General features: G+C 39.8%; 1 protein-coding gene and 1 long non-coding RNA gene across 4 annotated transcripts in view; one reads left to right on the forward strand and one right to left on the reverse strand.

Annotated features, from left to right (window-relative positions):
- The window catches only part of LOC146553325 (uncharacterized), a 60295-nt gene that overhangs the window by 7844 nt on the left and 25765 nt on the right, over positions 1-26686 (reverse strand). The window lies entirely within an intron of this gene.
- LOC146553326 (netrin-G1-like) overlaps positions 18106-26686 on the forward strand; it is a 64595-nt gene continuing 56014 nt past the window's right edge. For 2 of the 3 annotated variants that reach the window (XM_085254976.1, XM_085254979.1), the window contains exons 1-2: positions 18600-19463; positions 24215-24858. In XM_085254976.1, coding sequence (XP_085111102.1) covers positions 24601-24858 — 258 coding nt within the window. In that variant the 5' untranslated portion in view covers positions 18600-19463; positions 24215-24600. Of the gene's footprint in view, positions 18251-18599; positions 19464-24214; positions 24859-26686 lie in introns of those variants that run through there. The other variant, XM_085254978.1, reaches the window with a different exon arrangement.

Raw genomic sequence — 26686 nt, forward strand, 5'->3', positions numbered from 1 at the left:
TACATTTTTCCATGGTTTCAAATATTTAATGTGGTGACACTTTAGCTCGGTGTATAACCAGATAACAACATACGACATCTACACTGATCCATTATGCAATTAGTTTTTAATTAATTACAAAATCTGAGGCTCCAAGTTCTCAATGCTGTTTCTCCAGTGCTAGCAATTGTATTCAGTTAAGGGTGTATGTAAATTATCTGAGATAGCTAGCCCTTAAACTTAGTTTGCATATATGGTCAGAGGGTCTTCTAAATTTGTTTGGAGAGTATGAACACATTTAGGAAAATATTGACAAATCAGTTTTGTGAATGAGGTCCATTTTTGGATCTTCCTACCAAAGTATTTGAACTAAGAACATGCTAATGATGTGGATACAGTAGCCTAATGAACAGATCACACAGTTCTCTCATGATCTTGCTTCAGTGGGACAACATGACTGGCACATATATTTCCAGGCTGGGCTGCTGTTTGGCTCTTTGGAAGCAGTGGCTTGAACACAACCATTTTATTATGCATTATGCAGTTCTCCTGTAAAGTTCTGCTCAGGATATTGTGAATACTATTTCTCTCCCTCCCTCTCTCTCTCTCTAACTGTGTTGGCATTTAGATAAGCAAATGCAACAATCACATCTTGGCTTGGCATAATTTTCGTGTCATGTTTGTGTCCACTCAGCAATTCTATAGTAGCATATGGTTACAGTATGCTTATGTTACAATGGGAGTTAACAGAAATGCATATCTGTGTATGAAATGCATGTCAACTGAACAAAGAGTCAGAAGCATAGTGACACATGTCTGATATTACACAGTGTGTGTTTGTGTTTAGAAACATTAGCTGTAACTTTCTGAAACTGACAGTTTCTGATGTTTACATCTATTTTATTTAATGGTAACAGTGAAGATTCTGGCTTTTTTTTTTTTAATTTCCCAACATCACATTCCTTTCATCTTTATACACTTGATTTTCAACAAGTCATAGTTATGAGATGCCATGACACAATGCTCTGTACTGTCTTTACATGTCAGTGACCTAATCTCAAATGGTATTCAGCAGTGTTTTGCTTAAATCACATTCTCACATACTGTACTGTCACTTTTCAGCAAGGTTGCTGGAAATAATCATGACATCTCGGTGTGTCATGCATCATGGTGGATAGCTCAGGTGACACAGGGCTGATGTCAGCACCCCACATCATATAAAAAAGCTCTCATCATTCATACCCACAGGTCTCTCCCTATAGCAAAGAGTGCTGAACCTGACACACGCCAACCGTCAGGGAAATGTGCTACTTCCCACGTAGCTTTGCCTGTTGGACAAGTTGGTGCAAACATGCAGTATAGCGTACAAGGTTTGACTCGGTGCTCAGCACTGTAGGCCTAGGCATCTGTCTCTCACACCCACAGGTCTCTTCTTGGCCCACAGGTCTCTTCTACAACACCCTCTCTCAGTCAGCAAATGCCACCCACCAGCTATCCCAGCTGCCAAACAGTAGGTGGTGGAAAGCAAAATAGGCAGGTGTATTAAGTACAACAACACCTCAAACCACAAAGCACAGTCTCATCTGCCTCCTCCTGGTTCTTAGCACAGATACAGGAAGCAACCCACAGTTTCATTTGTAGGTAATAATTACAAAATTCATTTTCACAAGAAATGTATTTAAATAGCACAAGAACAATCTTTTCAGGGCACTTTACATCATAAGGGGACTGATTTACAAATGTTATATAGGAAGAAATCTAACATTGCCTTTTAGGCAAGGACTCAAATGTAAGAACCTTCAGGTGCATAAGATATACCTGTGTGTACAATCTGGCTAGTAAACTCCATGTGGTCAAGGAGTAGTTCAAGGACCAAGAAACAAACAAGCGAACAGAGCATGATTTTGTGTATCGTAGTAAGATTGATGTGCCTCATGCAATTTCTGTCTGCGCTTTACAAAAAGAAAAAAAGTCTGCCCCCTTCTTAACCGTTCATCCACTTCTGAGGGAAGCTAGAGCCTTTCTCATGTGTTATAAGGCAAAAAGCAGGGTACACCATGGAGAAGTTGTCATTTAGTCTTTTAAAGGGCCAGAACAGAGAGACAGACGGTCATTCACACTGATGGCCAATTCAGAATCATCAGTCAATCTAACATACTCCCACACTCTAAAGACTGGGGTGAGACATGTATGTCAGAATAGCCACACGGGCAAAAGAAGAACAAGCTCCATGCAGACAGGCCCTGGCCGCTTAATGGATTCAAACCCAGAACCTTGTTGATGGTAAAAGGTAGTACTTACCACACTGCCACTGTTGCTGCACAGAAACACACTGCTGACACTGCTAATTAAAAGGTTAGTACAAAACATGTTGCAGAAAACTTCCAGACCAATGGTGTCTTTTGTTTAGGTATATGTAAAATTGGAACTGCTTATAAACTGTCTACGGCACTCTTCACACAAGCAAGGTGTGGACTTTTAATATGATTCGCAGGCAAGCCTTTTGTCAGAGCTGTGCTTCTTTCCTTCTGTGAAACACCACCTATTATGATGCAGAATCCAATTACAGATGGCAGAGGCTTGTCAGGTGCAATGAGCTCTAGTGACCCCTGACCCTTCAGTCAATGTTTTCTAGCTTTCCCTTGCAGCTGATCACTGGTGCTGTCGAATTCTTCCACTGAACGGTTATGCAAAAATTTAAACAGCGATAGCGATGAGTTAATTAGTGATGGATGGAGTCAGTCATGACTGAGCTAGGTATCAAACTTACATTATGAAACAAGCACATGTTTTAAATGAAATGATGGTTCATATTGTGAATTTTACTTCTGATAAAGGTTTTAGTTTTTTTTATGTTGTTTTGATCCTGCTACAGTCACTTTAAGTAAATACAATTTTGCACGAGGCTGTTTGGGTTTAAAACTGATAAAATACAATTTGAGTGAACATTTTATAGCAATGAAAATTTGAGGATGTATTCAGTACATTTTTCAGCTTTCCTGGTAAATAATTTACAAAATGCTCTCATTATTTTTCTTTAAAAATAATTGTGGGTGAAATCGAGGAGATATGGTTGGATTTAGAGTTAGGGTTATGTTATTGCACATGATCCCAGTGTTGTGTTCACTTGCTTGTACTGGGTCCAGTTGTATTTGTTTCTTTACTTATGTCCAGACTTGTTACATTGTTTGCTGCCTTCTTGGCCACATGTGTCTCATACAAATAAAAGATTATTGATATTAGACCAAAACTCTTTTTGCAGTAGTTGTGTCTACTGACATTGCATCACAACATCTTCTGTGCCCCATGACTTATGAACATTTGAATTAAGAGTCAGTGTCAGCTGCATTAATTTTTTAAATTAAATAAATAATCACTCAAAGCACAATCATACAGAGTCTAGAGTCTCTGAATGGAATATAATATTGTTGAATAATAACTATGTGGTGAGGTGTGAGTACTAGAAATTTGGATCCATGCAAACGACAGGTAACAACAGACGCAAGCCTAACGAGGCTTTCAAACTTAGAGCCTGGCTTTTCATGTGAAATGAAAAGAGTGGATCTTAATATCCTTGCATACATGGCATTTCTGCTGCTCTCTACCTGCCAGCCTCTCTGAGGTAGGGCGAATATTACATGGCTCCTTTTTTAATGTTCTCTGCAAATCCTGGGGGGAAATTACCCAAGCCCGGTCACCGCCGTTTGTGACAGATGGAAAACCTTTCCAAAGGGATTATGATGCCCTAGACTTACTCTCATTCTCATTTCTTTTAAAGCCCAGGTATCAGGTATCTGTCAGGCAAGCTTGGGATTGCCTTGACAGAGGTTCTCATGTCTCAGCTCACCCCTCGTCAGAGAGCAGGTGAAATTCCCCGTTATAACCCCTCTGTCTCTGGCATTCACAGCTGTCAGGCAACACAATGACATAATGGCAACATTTGAAATGCACCCTAATAGTGCCGTGTTGGACCTTGTTAACACTATCATCCAAGCCAAAGAAAAGGCTTTATAGCCCATCAGACGTGTGCCACATTCACAGTTGCCCCTTGAAATGGGATTAACTTTTAAGTACACATCTGAGGGAGACACTATGAGGAAGAATTGATGGACTGCTCCATTAAAGGAGATGTTGTTTGTTGAGATTTAAGGTACCTTGGGGAAAGTCACAGTGAGTGTGTATCCATGGTGTTGACAACATGTAAGAATGTGTGCCCATTGTTCTCTATTTGTAAGAATGTTCCCAGGTACATACTTAAGAGTATGCAAGTATTTATGATCTGCATTTGTTGTGGTTTCAATTGATTTTGATAATGTCAATATTATTTTTAAATAATAGTATAGTATATAAAAGTATTATTTATAAATGTTTATATATATATTACTGTGTAAAAGTCTGTGCAAATTAGTCAATCCCCATTTCTCTATATTTGCTATGAAAGTGGGAAAAAGGAGCAGCAATGTATTATTACTGCTGATTTAAATGCATTGCATGAGGCAAAAGCAGTGTTTGTACAATTCAAATAGACCTGAAAGTTAATATTTGACATGACCACCTTTTTTTCTTCAGAATAGCCTGAACTCTCTTGGGGTAGCTTTTCAGTAATTTATCAGTAGTCCTCCCAAAACACTTCCCCACACTTCTTGAAGGACATTCTGAAGCTCTTCTTTCATTGTTGGCTGCCTATTGTTCAGTTCTCTGTCAAGATGATCCAACACTGCCTCAATATAGTTGAGGTCCAGTCTCTGGGGAGCCCAGTCTATGATTGTGCTCCATTGTGTATTTTTCTACACTGATATGTTTTTAGTGCTTCAGTCCTAGTGTGTTTGGGATTATTGTCCTGATGAAAAATGATCAACCAGACACATTTTTTTAAATATGATTGTATGGTGAGTCAAAATCTGACCAAATTTTTCTGCGTTCATTTTCAGGCCACTGCCTGAAATGCAGCCCCAAATGAAGACAGATCTTCTGCCATGTTTTTAGAGATGTCTATAGCTATTGTACATGTGTCCTGACCTCCTTTGTACAATCTGAACACAAAGTTTGATGTTTCAATTCATCATTCCATAAGACGAAAGTTGCACAAGGTTTTCAGTCCAGTTCTTGTGTAATTTGGCATACCTCAACCTTTTCTGCGCATTTTCCTTCATTAACAATAGCTATTTGACAGCCACCAGACTATTTTTGATGAGGCCTCGGGAAAATATTCAGTTCAATTCAGTTCAGTCCAAATCAATTTTATTTATATAGCTTCAAATCAAAACAACAGCTCCCTCGAGGCATTTTATATTGTAAGGTAAAGACCCTACAATAATACAGACCAAACAAAGAAATAGTAGATGGATTAACTGAAGGGTCAGATGTATCTGTCAGGTCCTGTGTCAACTTTGCTTGATTTTTTTCCTATTTCATAATTACTTGAATTTCAAATACTGTTCATCTGCTGTATATAGCTTTAAGCCAGCAGCTTTTTCTTTAGACCTCAACTTGTCCAGCATCCTCATTTTTAATAACACAGTGTACATCATGTTGAGTAAGTTTTCAGCAGCTAACTTTTTGGAAATTACATTTTTGATGCCAACAATGTAGTTTTATGTCTGTCAAGGTGTGTTATCTTTGGCATTTTTCACAGATTTGACAAAAGAAATTGGTACAATTATTTGTTTTGCCAAAAGAAATGATTTGAAATTGATTAACTGTCTGAGTTGTCTGTTATGTACAGACACAACACTGGCTCAGTGCCACAACAAACTAAATAACCTTTCCTCTAAAAAATGGTCAAGCAGAAAATATCAAAAGAAAATCTCTGAAATAACTTCAGAAAGCCTGGAGAAGTATTCCTCAAAACCAGAAAGCCATGCTCCTTGGGGGCAAAATAATGAAATAAGGGGTGACTATACTTTTGCACAGTACTGTTTACTAAATATTGCATATATGTTATTTATCAGTCTCGGTAGGCGGGGATCAGCCAACCGAGGCCTCCGCTCCTAGCCGCTTGGCACACATTGCACCCGATCCCTACCGCACCTCCTTTGGGTGGTGGGCCTGCAGGACGATGGGCCCATGTCCCTTTTTCGGGCTGTGCCCGGCCAGGCCCCATAGAGTAAGGCCCAGCCACCAGACGCTCGCCCTCGGGCACCCTCCCCAGGCTTGGCTCCAGGGTCTAGGGCCCCGGTAACCTTATCCTGGGCAGTGTGAACTGTCCAGGCAAAGAGCCCCAGTACAACATATCCCCTGGAATCCCTGGGACACACAATTCCCTGCACCACAATAAGGTAGCGATTCGCGAAGGGGAACATTAACAACAATTATCAGCAACAATCAAAATTATGCAGTTTATGTTTAATTTATGTTTTTCCATGTGGAATTGTTATTAAAAGATAGTCAGTGGAAGTTATCTTTCTTACTATGTGTTTTTGTTATGTTTTATTATGTTTGTATCCTGTTTTAACAGCATTGGTATTAAAGGTTTTTTAACTTTCTGTTTTATTGTATTGTGATTATTCCTAGTTTTTACTTATATAGCTATATAGGGCTTTGTGACTTTGAAAAATTTTCTGTACAGTGTAAAATATATAGATAATTTTACTTGTCCCTCCCAAGTGGAATTACTTTCTTATTTGTGTATTACTAGTACCTCATTTATCCATGTTCCTGTCACACACTATGCTGAAAATACTCATGAAAGGTACCAAAAGGTTGCTTTTTGAGTGACATTCAGAATATTTAAAGAAGCAAGACTAAGAGTCTACCGTTCTTCTATAGCAAGTCAAGCTGTACAACTTTAACAATACTAACAAGTTGCTGTTTAGCAATATTTATTGTGATACCATGTCCACATCTACTAATTGCTGTAGCTCTAAACACAAATTAGAAGTCTACACACTGAACAGAAACATTTTAATGACAGTCTATCCAATAGATGTTTAGGCATTTTGGTCAAAACTTTATGTTAGCCCCAAATAAAAAGTCAAAGAACAACCAGAGTCATTACGACTTCTCTAGACAGCATGAATATTTGCCTAATTAAAAGTAAAAACCAAAGGCTACAGAGACAGTTTTAAAAAACAAAAATATAAGGTTGTTGAGTTGAGGAATTGTTTGGAAACCCACCAGCCAAAACTTCAGTTTAACGCCTCTGGACAATCACTAAAACCCAATGTCAATTGAGTACAGGCATTCCATGTTTAAACTGCAGTATGCAAAAAATAAATGACACATTTAACAGTATGAACATCGGACACACTTGATTTTTTTTTTTTTTTTATTTCAGGCTGCATTTGCTGTTATTGTTAATACTTTCTCTTTGTCCAATAAGATATTCCCACTGGTCACTAAGCACTTATTCCAGACCAGCCACACTATTAAAATTAAATAAAACCTCAGAAGAAACTAATTTCCATTTGCTTTAACTGAGAGTGGAGACTGTATTCTATGCATTGTCTACAGGTTCACCATCAGCATGGATATAGTTCTTTTCATCTTTGATATTAATTTAAATTCCATTGTCTGTTTCAATTGCAAATTTTTTCAGGTCCATAATTTCCACTCTCCTCATTAATGCTCAAAAAGCATAAAGAAGAATATGTAAGGAACTGGTTAAATAACCCATTAAGAAAAAAATAATTACTTAATGCACAGAACACAGTTTGTAAGGCTGTTGTTGAACTGCATAGGTAATGCATGCTTTTGTTTGAAGTGAATCAAAGACTCATCACCCTAGGGGTGATAGAGTCAAAATTAAAGAACGCTTTCAAATATTGGGAAATAAACTCACTTGTCAAGAGTGATGACTACTGTGGTATGCTAGGTATTCAAGCACTGTGCTTTTGGGTTCAGACATAGATGGAGCCCTGCGCACCTTCCTAATATTCATACCATCTCCTCCCAGCCACTAACAGCCACTAACAGCTCATTACTACCTTTTACAATTCTTCATAATTATTAAGAAAAATATACTGAGATTAGCAGCATTTTTAGTTCTGCAATAAGTGACCTGGTGTAAGGTTAAAGGGATAGTTCAGCATTTTAAAACTGTAAATCTTAATAGTAGTCCTGCCAGTTATTTGAAAAGAAGCTTCTCTTTGTCTTTGTCTTTCTTTATAGAATGAAACTGGTTCAAGCTTAACTTAATTTAGCTCAACTTAGCCTAAAGACTATAAATAGGTGGAAACCTCTATGCTACGCCCAAATTTTATTAAGCCGTGCAAAGACAATATATAAGTGTGAATATTCTTAAATGTGACTATACATATTTAAATACATTCCCAGTAACTGGAGTGGATTCTGCTCCTTGTCAGTTATAGAGAAGCACAAACCAACCCTGTAACCAAGGCAGTCCACTACACATTTCTCTTGATGACTGCTCAGTAATGATTTAATATTATGCCCACGGACTGCAAGAGCAAATATCCACTGTGCATTAAATGAGGGATTTCAATTTGAAACAAGGGTGTTTGTGTTAACATCGTGATTCAGTTAACCAGAACGCATCAGGTTTCGGAGTTCATCTCTCCTACGCTGATGTAGTCCAGGATCCATGTGTGAGACTTTCTTTCCAAGCTCCTTAGACGACTTTCTTGTGGTCAATCCAGGCGGTGTGCAGGTCAGTCTGGGGGGCTGGGGCTATCCTAGCTACAATAGGGTGTCCGGCGAGGTATACACCCTGGACATGTTGACAATCTGATGAAGGACTAACATAGAGAGACAAACAACTATTCACTCTCACATTCACACCTACGGGCAATTTAGAAGCACCAGTTAACCTAACCCCACTAACTGCATGTCTTTAGACTGTGGGAGGAGGCCAGAGAGAGAATGTGGAGAACATGCAAACTCCACACAGAAAGGCCCCGGCCAGATGGTGGATTTGAACTCAGGCAACAGTGCTACATATATATGTTAAAAGATATAAACAAAGATCCATAACTATATTAGGAAGATGGCCACGATCAACCAAGTGCTTAGTGAATACTTCAGGCAGCAGAAACCTGAGAAAGAAGATAAAGCAAGAAGAGGAACCACCATGGTAGGACAGGCCCCCGCAAGGCAAGTTCCATTGGCAGATAGGATTTCTTTATGTCAGCAGCTTCTTCTATCAACGGCTGGACATAACTGGGCTGAAAGTCAGCACCGAGACACTATTCATTCTGTAAATTTTAGCTTTCTTTTTGTAAGAAGGCTCCAGTCAGGTGGTAATTCAACATTGGCTTCCTTCTTTCTTTCTTTTATTTTGCTGAGTTGCCAAATGCGTTGCCACTTGTAGTAAAAGTGAATGTTTATATTACATAAAATGTCAGAATCCTCAACAAAACTAGAATTTTGTTTAATTATAGGCATGACAAATTAAAATTTCTGAACTATTTTAAAACAGCACCTGCTCAGAAATACTCTACTCTACATACTCTTACTTTGGTGTACTGACATATGACGGATTTTGCCAAAACCAAACATGGCCTGGAGCAGAGAGACCTGGGTGTCCAGGTGGAGTGGCATAGGAAAACAGATGAGCAGGAAAGGTTGAATAAATAGTCGGAGAGCATGGCAGACAAGAACAGTTGCACTGGAGCTAGGAGACAGGAGAGAGACCTCAAGAGGTCACCAACTGAGGTGAATCCCCTCTGTAAGCTGGGCAGGATTCTGAACTGACTCTTGAGCAGAAGCTGAAAAAGACCAAGGCCAGCCAAGGGCCTGGAAGCATTAGAGGCCAGGGAACTGCAGTGGCTGCAGGACCTCCAAAGCACTAGGGAACAGTGACCCTGGCACGCTGGGCAGCTGTGGGTACAATGAACATAAATAGCTAAGAGAGGGGCAACATAGACTGTCAAAAATCTGGTTAAAAGTTATGGTCGTTTCATTCTATTAATATAACACAGGGGAAAAGACCCAAATGCATGACCGTGAAGCATAATTAATAATGAGAAAGTAAGTCTTCAGTGTCTAAAACAAAAAAGCAAGAAATATTTAGCTCAATGAGCTACTTAAAACAAAACAGAATTCCAGCGTGAGTTGACACAACTCATACATTCAGGGCTGAACTGTTGTGTATGAGACAGACGGTCACAGAGGATGAAAAAACATAGCAAAAGCACCAGATATGCTGAAGAAGCTCAAAATAAAGCAAAGGGAGGACAGGGAAGCTAACACTGAGAGAAAACAATAGATGATAGACAATGACAAAGAGATACAGGAGGCACTGCAAAAATGTGAATAATTACTAATCGCTTAGAAATACAAGAAAACATGTCAGATAAATGAAAACAGGGAACAAATCTCAAACATAGCCAGGAAAGCTAGACTAAGAAATTATCTAATTGAAATATAAAATGATCAAGTTTATGCGACGAGTCCATCAAATGCTCTGACATCTCAAAATTAAGTCTTTTAACTGCCAAACAGGGGGAGGGGGTGGACTAGGGAGGGTAATCTTTGGAGACAGGGTTGTAATTTTTCTAAGTGAGTCATCAAAGATAGCCATTTAATCCACATCTGTCCCAGACAGGAACAGAGAACTCTTTTGATCAGGAAATGAGGCCAGCACTGGGCCTCCAGAAAAATACCCAAATTCCATTTGGGGGATTGAAGTCAATTCAAGGGATGAAAAGATCAACAAACCATCGATTTGTTACATGCAATGTGCATGTCATCTAATTAAGTAAAATGTACACAAATTAGACTACTGCTGTTTCGCGGTTCTTCTTACCCACATATTTTAGATAAAATGAATGACCTGTCAGCTTGCTTTTAAACTCTGTGGATACGAGGGATTCATTAGAGAGCAAAATATGTTATTTATTCTTCTATAACAGTCTATACATGCTGTAAAGGATGTAAATACATGTGTAATAATACACACTGTTGGATGTTTATGTTTTTAGCATTATTGTAAATGTGCTTTATATCTTTCACTGTTATGCAATCACCACTCTCTTACACATAGAAATATTACAGCTTCAACTGCTGGCCTGTATTATTGAACAGAAAGAGGAAAAATATTGCAGGTGGTTGGCATTTAATATTTAAGAGGTTTTGCTGGATTCAAGCACCTGACTCGCATGCTGAAGAAAAACTGAGGATTTCTCTGCAGACCTGGCCTGCAGACCCTGTGGCCTCCACACTGCCCTCTATCCCACAACACCCCCTACCCACTCTCAAGCCATCCCTGTCTTGGACACAAAGCCTGGTCTGCACCCAAACACTTCGCCTTCATGCCTTATTCATTTTCCATAACATGAACATCGCAAGTAAGTCTCTGTCTGTCAGCCTCTCTCTGGATTCTTGGATTAATGTAAATCCCAGCAAACAAAGAAGATTCAGTAGTGGGTGATAAAGAATAGCTGCTATTTGCATCGTAATGTGAATTTATTAGATCGGTCTATATCCTGGAGATGGCTGCCTATTTCAGCAGTGATGTGGTGTTTTGTTGTTTTTGTGGAAAATGATGCTTCCTCCGGATGAGGGGTGGAGATAGAAGTGTCCTTGTTCATCTGGGGAAATGTTTATCATGATTCCCACACATTTCTTTCTCTTCTGACAAATCAGCTGCAACACTTTTTACACCAACATTTGAAGTAGATATCCCAAGCGACCTCCTTTGGGACTTCCAATTCTGAAGACTCTTGTTTGTGTCCTCTCCGAGGCTCTCAGCAGGGAAGGATGCAATGTTCTATGTTTAAAATGAAAAGAGGTGTCATGAGGTGTCACTAAATGCAGCGGGACTGTTTGATTGCTTCACTCGGCTATGAGGGGCTGTTCTCGTGTCTGTTTGGTGCCTATCACTTGCTGCTGGTTTGCCTCATCATAAATAATGCAGTCTTCATCCTGCCCACCCAACAAACACCTAAATGAAGGCAGCCTGCATTGCAGATTCTCAGAATGGGAAAGGTTACTTCAAGGAGTACAGCAAAGCCGAACGAGAAAACAACAGGAAATGTTTGACGAGGATGCCTCTGTTTGAGGGCGCTGTTTACAAATATGTGTATTCTTGTTGGAATGATATGTGTGTGCTGGTGTCAGCGTACTCTTCTGCATATGTATCTATCTTGTGTGGGTGGAATAAATAAAAGTAGCAACATATAAGGGGTAGTATAGAGAGAGAACAGAGAACACTATGGGCAAATTCATAAGCCTGCAAAATACAGTAGCTCTATTTCCCAAAATATCGTGTTTTGGGGGAAGATGAGATTGGCAGAAAAAAAATATGTGATGACAGTTATCTCCAACATAAAAGTATGCTCACGCAATGCTCCAGAAAACTTGTGGCTGAGACATTCCAACAATTGGAAATCTGCTCCCCCTCTACTTTTAATCACCTGAGTTTCTGATGAAATACTGAGCTGGAGGCATGTCAGTATCTGTTAATACTGGGAGCAAGACAAACCAGTTGTTGTCATTCTCCACTATATGTGTGAATGGGGATGAATGCATTAACAGATGATCTTATAAACCTGGTCTAACCTCAGACTAACCTGGATTTGGTCTGGAAACTAACTTTTTCCAGAGTCCATCCCTGAGATTACAGACGCCACGCTGGGTAATTTGTGACTATTACATAAGGTGCAGTCGATAATGAATCTTTTTTATAACAACTATTTAGAAATAATAATATCTTGCCGTGTTTGGTGGCAAGAGACAAGCAAGTTAATAGTCTCTGAAACAGCAGTAAGCCAATTTCTGCACTATTCTAATTCGAAAGTGAAATGTGTGTAGTTTGGAGGAGCTAGTGGGAGCAGGTTTGTTATTCCTTCTGCTGGCTGGAGTTTTTGAAGATGTGATCTCTGCTCTCCTGATAGTAAAGAAGCTCATGCAACTGAGTTCAGTTTACGAGCAGCTAGAGTCAATAAAAAGTAGATTACGCATGGATTGGTGACTACTTAGTTCAGCATTTGCATATCGCATATGCACACAGAAATCAAGACAGTGGACTCCTTTTTTTTTTTTTTCTTTCTTTTTTTTAAACATTCCCATAATCTGGGAATCAATATTCTGAAACCACACAGACACCAGAAGCAGTTTTTATGTGAAAATATGTTACCCTCAATCAAAAATAGATTAGGTAGAGGTCACTGACTACCTTGTTGGCTGCCAATGGTCCATGTTGAAAATAATGAACCGCTGAAAACATGACAGACGCAAATAGCATGATATATGGGAGTAACAGACTGTGCAGGCTTAATTGATAGTCAGGTGATAAATAAGGCAGAACACAAGAAAACTCCTATCAATTAATAGCATTTGCAAGAAAACATGCCCATGACAATGCTTGTAAAACAGGGGGAAGCATTTGACTGTGAACAAGGATTAATGAATGACTGATCAGAACTTTAATTAATGACTGTTAAAACAGTGGTCTGTCCTAAAGTGTTTTAACATGTGCCTAGCATCAGCTGGTTAAACTCAGTTTTGTCTCCAGAGTACCTCGACAAGCTATATTCAGAACTCTTGTTCTTTGTAATACAATCCAGTTTATAGATAATTGATTCTGGGATATAGTCCAACTAAGTCAGCCTTCTGGGAAGTATGTTAGTGGTCACCCAACTACTGAAAAGCTTCTAGACATCCATACCGAGCCAAGAAACAGCATCCCACCCTGAATCTAATGATTTTCTTTTTTATTCTTCCTGAAAAATTCAGGGAATTTAATAAACTTTACAATGTATAAGTGACACAGCAGTTTCTCTGGATTCTGGCATTAAACCTCACCAAATGTCATGCTGGCAAAGATAAAGCCAAACAGCAATTACGACCCAGCAAATAGGGTTACCAAAAATCTATTTAAAGTCTGTTTTAGAATCTGAAATTGTGAGTCACTGTGCTGTGGAATAGACTGTTAGCATTATGATCCACCAGAACTCTTGGAAGAAAACCTCAGCTTTCCTCAAAACCTTGTCAAGACACAGCAAAAGAACCTCAGGGAATACGGGACTTTTTGGCATGCCATACCTAATAAATGTCAAGAGGCTCACATGGGTTTGTGGACATGTGAATCCGATCTTAGAGCTATCAGAATCAATGCTTTTGTTTAAAAAAAAAAACAAAAACATGAAAGGCTCCTTCAGTCTATTACCAAGTCGAATGTTCTTTTTCACCTCCAAACCTTGAAGTGTTTTTATTTTCAGGCTTGTCCACTCACTTTCAGGCTTGTTTTGTGAAACCTCAAGCACTTTGATTCTATCATTGTGAATACAATTTTTTTCAAGGTCATCTTTTCATGAAAATTTGAATAAGCCCATGGCGAGTATGAGCTATCTGCCGCGCATAAAGCCACAATTGAATACTCAATAGCATCATCTCATCTGTCTACTGAAGTAAAAGGGCAGGAAATAATCAGAACGTGTCAATTGGCCTATCGTTCAGATGGGAATCGTTCACAGTTATCACCTCATTAGAGGTTTTAAATTTTAGCCGTCGTCCTAAAAGAAAGCCTTTACCTCCTCTCAACTATTAATGAGCGCGCTTGATGAACTGATTTGTTGTTACGGTTAAAATTGACTTATGCTATCCATCATGTTGTAAAATGTAGAACAGCTCCCAGAGAGTTTGGCTTTTTGCCAGCAGCTCCCAAACCAAGTGATGCTGGGTTCCAGCTGCTTATGAGCCCTGGTTTTGGGGCCAGATCATAGCTGGCAAACAGTTTAGGTGTACTACCCAGTACCCACTCAACACAATATATTAATATATTTATTTATAGTGATGTTTACAATGATGAGCCATTCCTATATGTAATGTAAGGTGCTTCTTGCGTTTTACACAAGACTATAGCAAACTACTGGGTTTATTCATAATGTGGTTTAAGCTCTGAGAAAGATTTCCACTACTACTGTTAGCCTGACAATCAGTGAGTATCTCTGCTTCTTTTCACTTGTTTAGTCTGACATCGTCTTTAGGTTTCTGTTTTTCAGGCATAGAGAACAATCCATAGTGGGGAACAAGAGACGGCAAGAGACGACACTCACTCAAGCATATCCATGAATTGTTCAGGCAATAATTAGCATGATTCACCATGCAAGTCTTGCTGAGAAATTCCGATAAATTAAACTTTAATACAAAAAACTTTCAAATCATAAATCTAATGAGATTTTGAAATTGCTGGCATTAAAGGAGAAGCGCCTTCATTAATTTTGTGCTCAACAACAACAACAATAACTCGTCTGGCTAGGCTGCGAGTCCTTTACAAGGTGCGAGGCTCCACGAGACCTCCAGATTCAAACCCAGGACCTTAATGCTGTGAGGCAACAGCACTAATTAGTGTACCGATACTCTACCCAATTCCTGCTCAGTGGTGGGTCTGCTCTAATGAAAGGTGCAGACAGCATATAGATTTATTTGTTGTTGGCAGTTCTGTTGTGTTGACACTTTTTTTTGTGCACTGGTAAATAAAAGAAATAAAGATTTTAAGATAGTGATGTAATCCACTAACTTTCATCTGTAACATCTCACCAAAGAAGTAAATAAGGATGTTTACAAACTTAAGTGTCTCAAATGAGCAATACTCTTGCCTGAACACACATGTACTCAAACAAACAAACACATGCACACAAGGACACACTGCAAGTGCTTGAACCAATTCCAAAGAGTGTTTCCTGCTTCTCCCAGCTCCTTCCTTACCCTGATCACTTCCTGTTCTAAGCTGCACCGCAGTGGCTTTGGCATACTTTCCAGAACAGTGTCACATATTCCTTCTACACAGACACTTTTAAGTGTGGTAACAACCCACTCAAATTCACAACTATGTCTTGCCAGGTGAAAAGCTATACTGTCACATGCCAACACAGGGTTGCTCAGCTCATCATTTCAGAGGTGACGTTTCACTTCAATTGTGAGTAAGCTTCTAGTGATGCAATCAGCACGTGTAAACAGTTATAAGAACCTCTTCACCTAAATTCTGCAATAGCTGAGTGATGTTTGTCAGAGCATGTGAATTTTACTTTAATTATAGCCGGCAGGCCTCTGAGATCTTTATGTAAATCACCAATACCTGAAAAAAACAGCTTTTGGGTTAACTTTCACAGGGACTTGGGAAGTTATCTAATATTTATACCCCCTCTAATTGCATGCCATAATTACAACCTTGGCCTTAAGAAAGGTTTCTGAATAAATTGAATTAATTTGGCAGCCATAAGTTGTGCCTGCATGCTGATTCACTTTGCCCCACCTCTAGAGAGAAATAAGATTAAATACACCAATAATACATTTAAATAGGATAGAAATGTGTCATTAGGAAAAAAGAAGGAAATCTTAAGCTAGGCAGAACAAAGAAAATGTTTGGAATTTGGAAAAGGTGCAGCTCACCAAAAACATCTATCTCATCTCTGCAGGTCCAAATGTTTCCTTATCATCTCTGCATGTCAGCCTCTCCTTCTTTTCCTCTTCCTCTTGACTGCTCACACACACTCTAAGTACGAGGCTGCTGATCCTGCTGTCCCACTGTGGTCTTCCAACATGCAGTGGGGTCACAGATGATTAAAGCAGTGGCAGGTGGACTCCACTTTGAAACTATCAATAGACCCCCGGGAACTGAATCAAACAGCAAGCGCTCCATCTCTGTCAGCCTAGGTTCTTGGTGGCACCAAGGGAAAGGGTGTGCAGAGGGTGAGAGGGCAGACTCCACCTCTGTATCCTCGTCAAACACTGTAGCACTCTGCTGAAAAACTGTGGAGCTGCTATGGTGGAATTCTAACTCTCTGATGTGATTTCAAGGAGGCTTTGTCTATTCACTGAGCTGACCCTGGAGCCTTTGACCAGGGGGGGCTGAGGCTGGGGTTTGCAAGAGTAGCAGTCTGCATTTTTTTATATAGATCAACTTGAATAGCAGTCTGCCTAGATTAAAGGTCCCAGTACTTCACCGACATTGTGCAATCAGAAATTACAACTATATCAAATTCACATGGTCAGTCTATCTATCTATCTATCTATGTATGCCTCAAATCAAAATGAAGCGGGGCAGTCATGTGACTGTCAGGGTGGTATAGTAGTATTTCCAGGAGGAATGATTTAATGGAAATGTCAAGAGCAGCAGTAGCTGGAAGCAAAGGCTGAACCCTCTGATACAGCGTGAGACACTTTACTCACTGGGGTTGAGAGACTTGTTGTCATGCAGCTCCAGTCCTAACCAAAATCTGCCTTTATCAGAACAGAAATGGCATTGTCACTTTTTAATGGGATTACAGGTCTTTCATTGCATATCAATTTGCAAGAAATCAATATGGGCTTTGGTGCTATTTGGGGGCATTTAAAACACATAACTGCTTAGCTTACATTCTACAAAACCAGGGACAAGCAGGGAAATGAAGGGTAGGAATAAGACTTCTATTCAGATTTCTGGAAGAAAAAAAAAGAGGCGGGAGGAAAGGGAACAAAGAAGGAATGAAGGTCAAGTAGATGCCTTGAAAATACAAGAAAAAAAATTGTCAATTAGATGGATGAATGGATGATGAATATAAGAAGGGAAGAAAGGAAGGTCATCTGCATCCATAGATATGAGAAGAAAAGGACAGAAAACGCCAACAGCCAATACTGGAAAGCCCTCGGCTTTCAAAAACGCAATAATTATTACCTATTATAGCAAACAACTTCAACGCAGAGCTTTGAAACGTCACATATTTGAAAAATATTTTGCTCTTATTGAAAATCCACTTATACAGCCGGTCAGTTTGCCTAAAGGGCGCAAGAGCCGCCCAGAGTACTCAAGATTCATGCGAGTCGCAAAAACGGTGAAAATGTTTAATCGGAGAAAAGATTATCAGAGAAATATGGATATTTGCATTTCTTATTAAACTTACAACAGAAAAAGACCGTTTTTCACTTCGTGCCTCTGAATGTGCATAGTAATTTTGCAGCTGGTAGAAATATGAACTAAGAATAAGCGCGAGACTTATTGATTCTGATTGCTTTAGAAGTTTTTAAACGGTTCCAGCGTCGACGTGAGATGCGGACTGCTCAATTACTGTGGTGACCTTCAGCTGGGCGCGGTTGTTCTTATCGTGCAATCGCCACCAGTTGGCATTACAACACAATTAAAATGCGTATTCAAAGCGACCTGTCACCGTGGTTGTTTGCCGTGCTGCTTGGCACCCTGTAGTGGAGCGGGTGACATCTGTGACTCCGCGCCAAGGGAGCCCGCCAGACGCACCTAACTGTAGTTATTCTTTTAGCTCTGCCCGCAAAATTCAACGAATAATTACAGCACGAACTCCGACCGGAGGAGTTTTTTTTTTCCACTTATCTGTTTTACAAGCGCAGTTATTTCCCCACATTGTAACATGTACAGGTAAGATCTTTTTTCCCCTTTATTTATTTTCTGATCGCATTAAAACCCGAGGCGGTGATGTTGTAGTAGCAATCAATGTGTCAGACAATCGGGCGGTTATTGGTGCATAGATGAATAACCTATATTATATTTTTAGAGGAGGGGGGGGGTCCTTCACTTATTTCTTCCGAGCTCGTGTTCTCAAAACTCCGCAGGCTGCATTCTAATTGTGCTGTACTTGAAATTTTCGCCCCGAAGAGTCGCAGCTGTCAAGTTTTGGGGGGTTTTACTCTTCACGTGCAGCCCTTCCTTTTCATGGTTCGTGCGATGTGATAATGAAACCGCAGTGAGTTTTGCTGATGATGAGATCTGTGCGGCAATAGGGTTAGATTCAGAACTGTTATACAGTAAATCTAGGTGGACATCATTATTGTGTGTGCGCGTGTGTTTGTATGTGTGCGCAGTGCAGCTGTGGTTTCGAAATATCATTAGCGCATTTACAGTTACAGCTGGCTTCAAATGAGTTGGAAGCTTATGTAGAAACCGATGTAGTCCGTTGCAAGAGATCATGGAGCAACTTTATGAATATTATTCAACTTCAAGACTACAGCAAGTTTGTCTACTTTGGAATAATTTAATGTAGATTAAAAATAATCAAATGCTCAAATATTCTAGCATTTTTGAAAAGCGCATGTTTTACTGTGCCTGCTCTGATTACATTTAATTTGCGCGTGAAGGGGAACTGGCTGTAATATTCTGGTAAAACAACGACTGAAGTTGAGATTTACCAGCCAGTCAGTGTTATCTTTAGGACCCGGCGGAGCGCTCATATGTAACTGGACATAGTAGCTCCATTTGAGAAAGATTGCTTATCTCTTTCCTCCTCCGAGCACAACTCGGCTGGGCTGAGAAATCAGTCTAACCTATCCAAACGACCCCGAGAGTTGTTCTTCATCGGGATGTATTTTAATAGCCGTTGATGGACTTCATCGAATTTGGGACAACTGAGAATTACCTTAAAGGCTTCTGAAGTATTCGCGTGCGCCATTCGGATGAACGCTGCGCCAACCAGCGCTGCGTAAATCAAGGAGCCGCTTGTTTGGACACCCGTGAAGGCACAGTGGCGTTTGTAAAAGGGGGAAGAAAAGCTCTGGTGATCGGGTCCCCGTGTTCATTATTCGGATGCAAAAGTTTAAAGAAAGTTGGGAGCAAGAGAGAACATCGTAGTCTCCAGGTCAGTTCCCGCTTTCTGCGCACACATCATTTTTATTGATCTATGTGGTGCAAAAAATAGAAGGAAATTAGAAAGAAAAGAGCCAGTCAGAGACCAATAAACGTCTTTCTGCAACTACCGGTGGCCTCAAAATAACTTGTTGAATGAGCAGATTGTCCCAGGAGCGTATTTAAATGTAAGTGTTATGTTTTGAGCATTCAGATGAGTTTGTACGTTTTCGTTATTTGTGTACTGTTGCTTCTGTGACCGGGATCGTCGTTACTAAATGGGCCGCCGTAATAGGGTAATTGCAGTAGGCTGTTTGTGGGAACGGTAACGTTTGTTAGGTGAGAAGTGGATAACATAACCACGAGTTTTATATGAGATATATAAAAACTGTTGTGCATGTCCATAGTGTTTAATTGGCATCCTTCTTCAAAGAGTTTAAATGTATTCAGAAGGTTTTCTTCATTTAACAAGAAACTGAAATGTGTAGTCTGCACCTAAACCTAAACCCTTTCTTCAAGTCCGCCCCCAAAATTTAATAGTGGAAACAATGTCAGTTTAACCTGTTGCGCAGCAAGTCAGCAAAGTCAAATCTAGGTGTGCCATGTCTCTGCGCAAAACTGGATTCAGAACATAAAAGAACAGCTTCTTTAAAATATGTCATTTTTTCAAGCTCTATCAGATATTTGCATGTTCCATTTTGAAATCATTTAGAGACCAGAAAAATACTTTTTTTTTTTTATTTAAAAAGACTTTTGCTCGAGGCTCTGTCTTTGAACATTACATGTGCTGAACAATAATTTCAAAAATTTGTTTTGATGCTGTGCGTTTTTGCATGTTAGTCGTCCTGGAGAAGAACTCATGACAGCATGATTTCATATGTGATTGTAGTGAAGGCTGTCTGGCTGTGTCTGGGGCCATCACACTGTAACTACATCAACCACATCCTAGAGTGAGTCCTTAAATAACAAGTGACCTAACGTGGCTCCAGTTGGAGAGGTTAAAGGTGCAGCCCAGGGGCAATAATTGTATGTTTTATGTCAAGTGTTCATATTGGGAGAAGCTAAGAGACACAGTTGTAAACAGAGAGAGAGACAGAAAGAGATAGTTGAAGAGAAATAACAATTGAATGAAGGATCAAGACGGAAAGGAATGACAGTCAGAAGATAAATGTGTTACAGTACAGACATGCTTCTGCTTGCCAGTCGATCCCACTGTGACTCATATTGGGGGGTTTGTTCTTGGCTGTAAGAAATTTGGAAGCATTAACCCGTTTATTGTTGCACTCATCAGCCAGAAACAAAGCATTAGTCTGCTCAAACTGGCTATGGATCATAAGTTATTGGTTGGAATTCAACAAAATCAATGAACACAATAGGAGGTATTGTATGTGTGCACATCCAAAAGCCTGACTGATGCCCAGTACAAAAAAAAAAAAAAAAAAAAAAGAAAAAGGCAAGACGGTAAAATAGCAATTGTCAGTAGAAAAACCACAAAGCGCAAATCAGACTGTCATGTTAGGGTCTTTTTTTATTTCAAAATCAATACGAGTGTTATTTTGCAATCATTGATGTCAGTTGGTGCAGAGTATTGGAGTAGATCTGAGGTCCTGCCTTTCAGCACCATGGACAGCTCTCTTTCACGTTGGTTAGAAAATGAGAGCTAAGAGGGGATCAAAAAGCCACACTCAGAGACAGAGAGAAAAGCCACACTTAAGCAGGATTACTATAAAATGAATGGAATACATCCGTTATGGTTTTTAAGAGTCTGGCTGGGAGTTTGTAACCAATATAAGCCACGGGGCACGACTGCCTGCTGACTTTTAAAACACTCTGCTATGCTTGAGCTGCCCAGGGGATGGAATGCAAGTGGACACAAGGGGGTGTTTCAGAGGCTTCAAAAACAAGTAAAGGAAAAGAGATGAAGAGAGAGGGGAAGGGAGAGAGAGAGAGAGAGAGAGAGAGAGTGTGAGAGAGAGAAGGAGTGGGGGGGTGGTCATCCAAAGTTCTGAGCTTTCTCCCGGCATATGGAGGGCTACTCAAATATTAATAACTTCTAATATAGAATCTGACTCATATTTTTCTCAGTGAAATTATGACATTCACAGGTTTCTCCTTGCACTTTGAGTAGCACAGAATATGAGGTAGACATGCGATGACAGAGGAAACAAGTGTTCTTCTGCATTTAATTTTTTCAGTGTAATAATTTTGATGCAAAATATACAGTGCTGCCAATTATTGCAATGTGTTCCCATGTGCAGCCAAAGCAGCTCTGGTCCATCGGGGCACTGACATTTCTATGGTGTCCTACAGTGTCAGGCTAGAGTACATTGTCAGCTGGTATTATGGTCCTCTATGGAGCTGCCTTGTTTTGGTACCTCCTATGGATGCTTAATCAATTTGGGATTTGTGGAGACTGGAGGTCAACACACAGAACGCGTTTTCTTGAGAAATGTCCCAAGTGTTAAACAGGTTTTCATGTCAGTGGTTTTAATGTTGTGGCTGATGGTGTTGCTGTATAGCCCAATATGCAAACACTACAGCACGGAGGCATATTATTAATGCAGTACAAATTGCTGTGGCTATCACAAATGTCACCTCTCTTGGTCATGTTTCATTGAAAAGCAGTTGAATTTACTTCATAAATTGTGTGGGAACGCTTACTCGGCGCACTAATTTTCTCTTTTAGAGGAGTAAAGATTAAAAAAATTGCAATTCCTTTTTCCTACCTTAGCACCAATGAGCATACCTGTCTATGCCGATTTACTGAGCTACCTGATACCTGCCTTTCATCTGGATATAATTTCATTGCTCTAGATGTCTGTGAATTAAATCCAGTATCCCATGGTCAGGCCTATTTGTTGTCCCTTATTAGCTTTGAATGTTCCTAGCGATAAGTGACCTACACCACCCTGCTGCTGCTACCTAATTTGACTGTCTTATGAAAGCCAACCTCAGCATTATGAAAGGGGGTGTGGGACTTTGCAGTATCACGGTGTGTGTGTTGGTTTGCATGTCAATCGTAAGTGCTCCATCCCATGACGCACCTCCGATCAGACACTGACATTTATATTTATGAAATCTTATACACACATCCTGCGAAAGAAATTACTTAATCAACAATTACACTTCCAGGCATGTTTTAAAGACACTTTGCCGACTGATACGAGTGCATTTAAAGAAAAAGAATTCTACCTTTTCGCCTTTATTTCCTCTACTTTCTTTCTTTTTTAAACAACCATTCATCTATACCTTTTGTCATGGCCCACTTTGAAGGGTCTGAAAAGCAGCTCAGTAATTTCTCCGGCTCAGATGAATAACTTTCATTACATTTGGAATGTATTCAAGCCCATAGTCATTTTGTAAAAGGGGCATTAGGTTAGAAAAAGGAATGCAGTATTTCTAAGGAAGTCTGAAATGTGATCTTAACTCCTTCAAATTGGCACCATTTTCAGTCCAAGACAAGATGACCAAATTAAAATATTGAATTCTAATACCTCCATATGCTAGCAGGCATCACGTAGTATGTGTTCGTGAACAGAGACATCGCTCATTAAAATGAGTTTCTCTTGATAAATATTGTTAAATTGCTTAATTGATTAATTTGATTTAATAACCTCAAATATGGTAATACTTTGTGTTGACACACCAAATTTTCTCACTCTTCTGAACATAAAACTCCCTCCACACGCTTCAAACCCCAGGTTACCTAAATAAATAAATAAATTTCAGCTGTAACTGTCAGTCACAGGGGGGGGTGGCTGTAGCCTGAAGGGTAGAGAGGAAAGCTGCTGACCGTAAAGTTACGGGTTCAACTTCATGTACTGTATCAGCTGGAGGAATCAGAGCAGAGAAATTCAATGAGTAATGGTTCTGCCTCAACAAGTACTGCTGAACTCCCCTTGCACAATGCGTTTAACCTGCACTTAAGAGGATAACCATGCGCGTTTCTTAACATTGTGACCTGTGTGGGCAAAGGTTAGATTGAAATGTATTTTTTCTGTACAGCTATTCACAGCAACAAATACTTTTCACTAAGGCAAAAGCTCTGGCAAATTGACAGTCAACAGTAGCTTAACTCTTATTTAAAGTGATACTCAGTTGGAGGTGCTAGTGTATATGCTTGCTTCATTTAGTCCCTGCTACTGCACACACTTTTTACCTGAGTCACTGAGATGGTGCAGGTCTCCGCTGACTGCTGCCAGGCACCATTACCTGATGAGTCGGGCCATCTGACTGATGGCTTGCGATTGCTTTGAGAAATGTACAATCCCTCAAATAGACGATTTCTGTCTTCCAATTTTACTTTAATATTTCCCAAATGCCTCTTAAGGTGCTGAGACAAATGCAACTCCACATTCGGCTATAAAGGAGCAAGAATCAGAAAAGGCAATAACTTAAATGTAGTGACTTGACACATGGAAATAAGTCTTTTTGCACAATGTATGAAAATCACATGGAGATTAGACTCTACAGAAGAAGCTCAATTTGAATTGTACACAGTGATTTTGAAAAGGTTATTATTGAGGGACCCATAAAAGCAGCAAAGCCATACATTACACTTGCGCACTTATTGCACATACGTGTGTCTTTGTGTCTGGGTTTGTGCATGTGTTGGAGTGGGTAGTAAGATGTAAGACTTCTCCACCTAGCTCCCTGCAAGCCATGCTAAAACTCATTTAATATTTTAATGTCGCATTTCAAATGTTTTGTAAATGTATCCAATCTTTTTAATTCATTAAGCTATCCTTTTCTTCTGTCCTTTAGGATGCTGCTGGTGCCAAAAAGTATACTTGGGGATCAAGCTCAGATATCTGCTGATTTATGAGGAGTGTCACTCCTCTGCACATCACATCTGACCGTTAGTTCACCTTTTCATCAACTACCAACACTAGCGAAGACACCCCCTTGTTGACACACCTCATCAGCCTGGCAGAAGCGGTGGCAATCAAAGACAAAATAACTGAATGGGGGCTAATAGTTGCCTGAAGCTCCTCACACAAAACTAGCAAGATGCTGCCACAGTTCCTAAATGCTCTATTGCCCCGTTCAAAGCTGCTGTTAAGTTAGAGTGCTATCGTCATTTCTGTGACTAAGCAAAAGACAAAAAAGAGAAAGAAAAGAAAAGAAGAATCCTACAGAAACCATACTGAATGAGATCAGCGATGTTCTTGCCTGTGTTGTTCGCTCTGCAAGCTTTGTGCACCAGTGTGGGCCACGCTATGCAACATTACCCTGCGGTCTGGGGACACTATGACGTGTGCAAGTCCCAGATCTACACAGAGGAAGGCCTGGCATGGGACTACATGGCCTGTCAGCCCGAAGCCACTGACATGACAGAGTACCTGCGAGTGACCCTCGACCCTCCAAATATCACGTGTGGAGATCCGCCAGAAACATACTGCGCTTTGGTGAGTCGTAACCTCGGTTGTCCCCTGATGGAGACAAATGAGGCTGTAGGCAGGATCGCACAGCATACTGGGTCAGGGATAGAGAGCGGCGCATACAAGGCAATGAGCTGCCGCTGCAGCGGAGATTAATGTACATGTAGACCTGTGCATTAGGACAACAGCAGCAACATACACACACATGCTGTTGTGCAAATCTTGGAGATGAATTTGGAGAGACTGGTAAATGTAAAAACAGACAGATGCACAAAACAACTGGAAACCGTTACATGCACAAACAATCTGTAAATATGTCCTTGCACAACTGATGCACAGGCATACACAAATCTGTATGTGTACATTAGATGTACACAAATTTGGAGCCATTTTTTTCCATATTCTGTTGAAATTCTCTTACAAATGTATTTTTTATTTAAGTTTTTGATGTCCTTCCAACTGTTGCCCTTTAGCGGTCATACAAAGGAAAGTTTTAGGATCGCTCTAATAAATATGTTTTAATATCAAATTATACTGGGGCAAAAATATTGTGAAAATGGATTTATTACTAAGTCTAAACAGACAAAGTACATGCAAATACATAAACAAACATCTATCTTTATAGCTGACTGAAGACTGACTGCATCTGTGCAGATGACTGCAGACACACACACACACACACACACACACACACACACACAGGCACTGACAGGGTAACTGCACTGGTGCTGGCACTGTTATTAAACAAAGAACAGTGAATGCAGTATTCAGCCCCCTTATCAACCTTCATCAACAGTTCAACCCCAGGTTGCATTTGTTTAGAATCACACTCAAAGTAAGCTGTAAGAGCCCATAGGCTTTAAAGTGCTTCATTAGACGTTATGTTCATGCCTGCCAAGAGCTCGTGCGAGTAAATATTTACCAATTAAAATGGGCATCTTTAAAAGGAGGGCTTTTCTTCTCACAGCTCCAGATGGCATTGAGACATTTAATGCCACTGTAGGATGAAAAAGGAGCTAGTCTCCAGTCGGGTGTGACGTTCTGGTAAGCTTTTTTTTTTTTTTTCTCTATCAAAACACAAACTGAAACCTTTATCAGACCAGTAGATTATCCTGAATGTTCAACATTTACATAACACGGGGCGCATAAAGAACAGAACAGAGACAAACAGAGTCAACGTGGTTGGAATACTTTGTATGTTTGTTTGATTTTTCTTGTCAATACAGAATTTGTTCATAGAAAAGATGTCTTATATTTCTTTGCCATGTCATTTTTTTATGCATACTCAGCTTATGTATAATTTAGAAACACTTGTGTTTTATATTTCTTTTGTTGTAATCTATTTTTATTTTTATTATTTATTGATTTTTTATTAAAATATTAATAGCACATGAAATCTCTATCTATTTTGATGTTGGCAAAATACAGAACTAACAAAATATATTGTGGATCAGTTTTCTCCACAGATGTTATGATACACAGGGACAAACTAAAAACAATTTTAAGTAAAATAGTTTCAGTTCAATTTTATTGAGTTGTATTTATATACGGACAAATCGCCACAGCAGTTGCCTCGAGGCACTTTATATTGTAAGGCAAAGAGCCTACAATAATACAAAGACGACAGAGAAAACCCAGACAAACATATGATCCCTTATGAGCAAGCACCTTGGTGACAGTGGCAAGGAAAAACTCCCTTTTAACAGGAAGAAACCTCCGGTTGGGGGTGAAGGGGAAGAAGGCAGGACAAAGACATGCTATGGAAAAGATCCAGAGATTAATAAGAACTAATAATAAATACTTCAGTCTGAAATCAGTCTGTCAAGTGAGTCCAGCACTTAAATTCAGACTGAAA

The sequence above is a fragment of the Mchenga conophoros genome, linkage group LG18 (assembly GCF_057382185.1).
Source record: "Mchenga conophoros isolate Kocher_MC1m ecotype Shallow Benthic linkage group LG18, M_conophoros_male_GT1.1, whole genome shotgun sequence".
In the NCBI taxonomy this organism is placed as follows: domain Eukaryota; kingdom Metazoa; phylum Chordata; class Actinopteri; order Cichliformes; family Cichlidae; genus Mchenga; species Mchenga conophoros.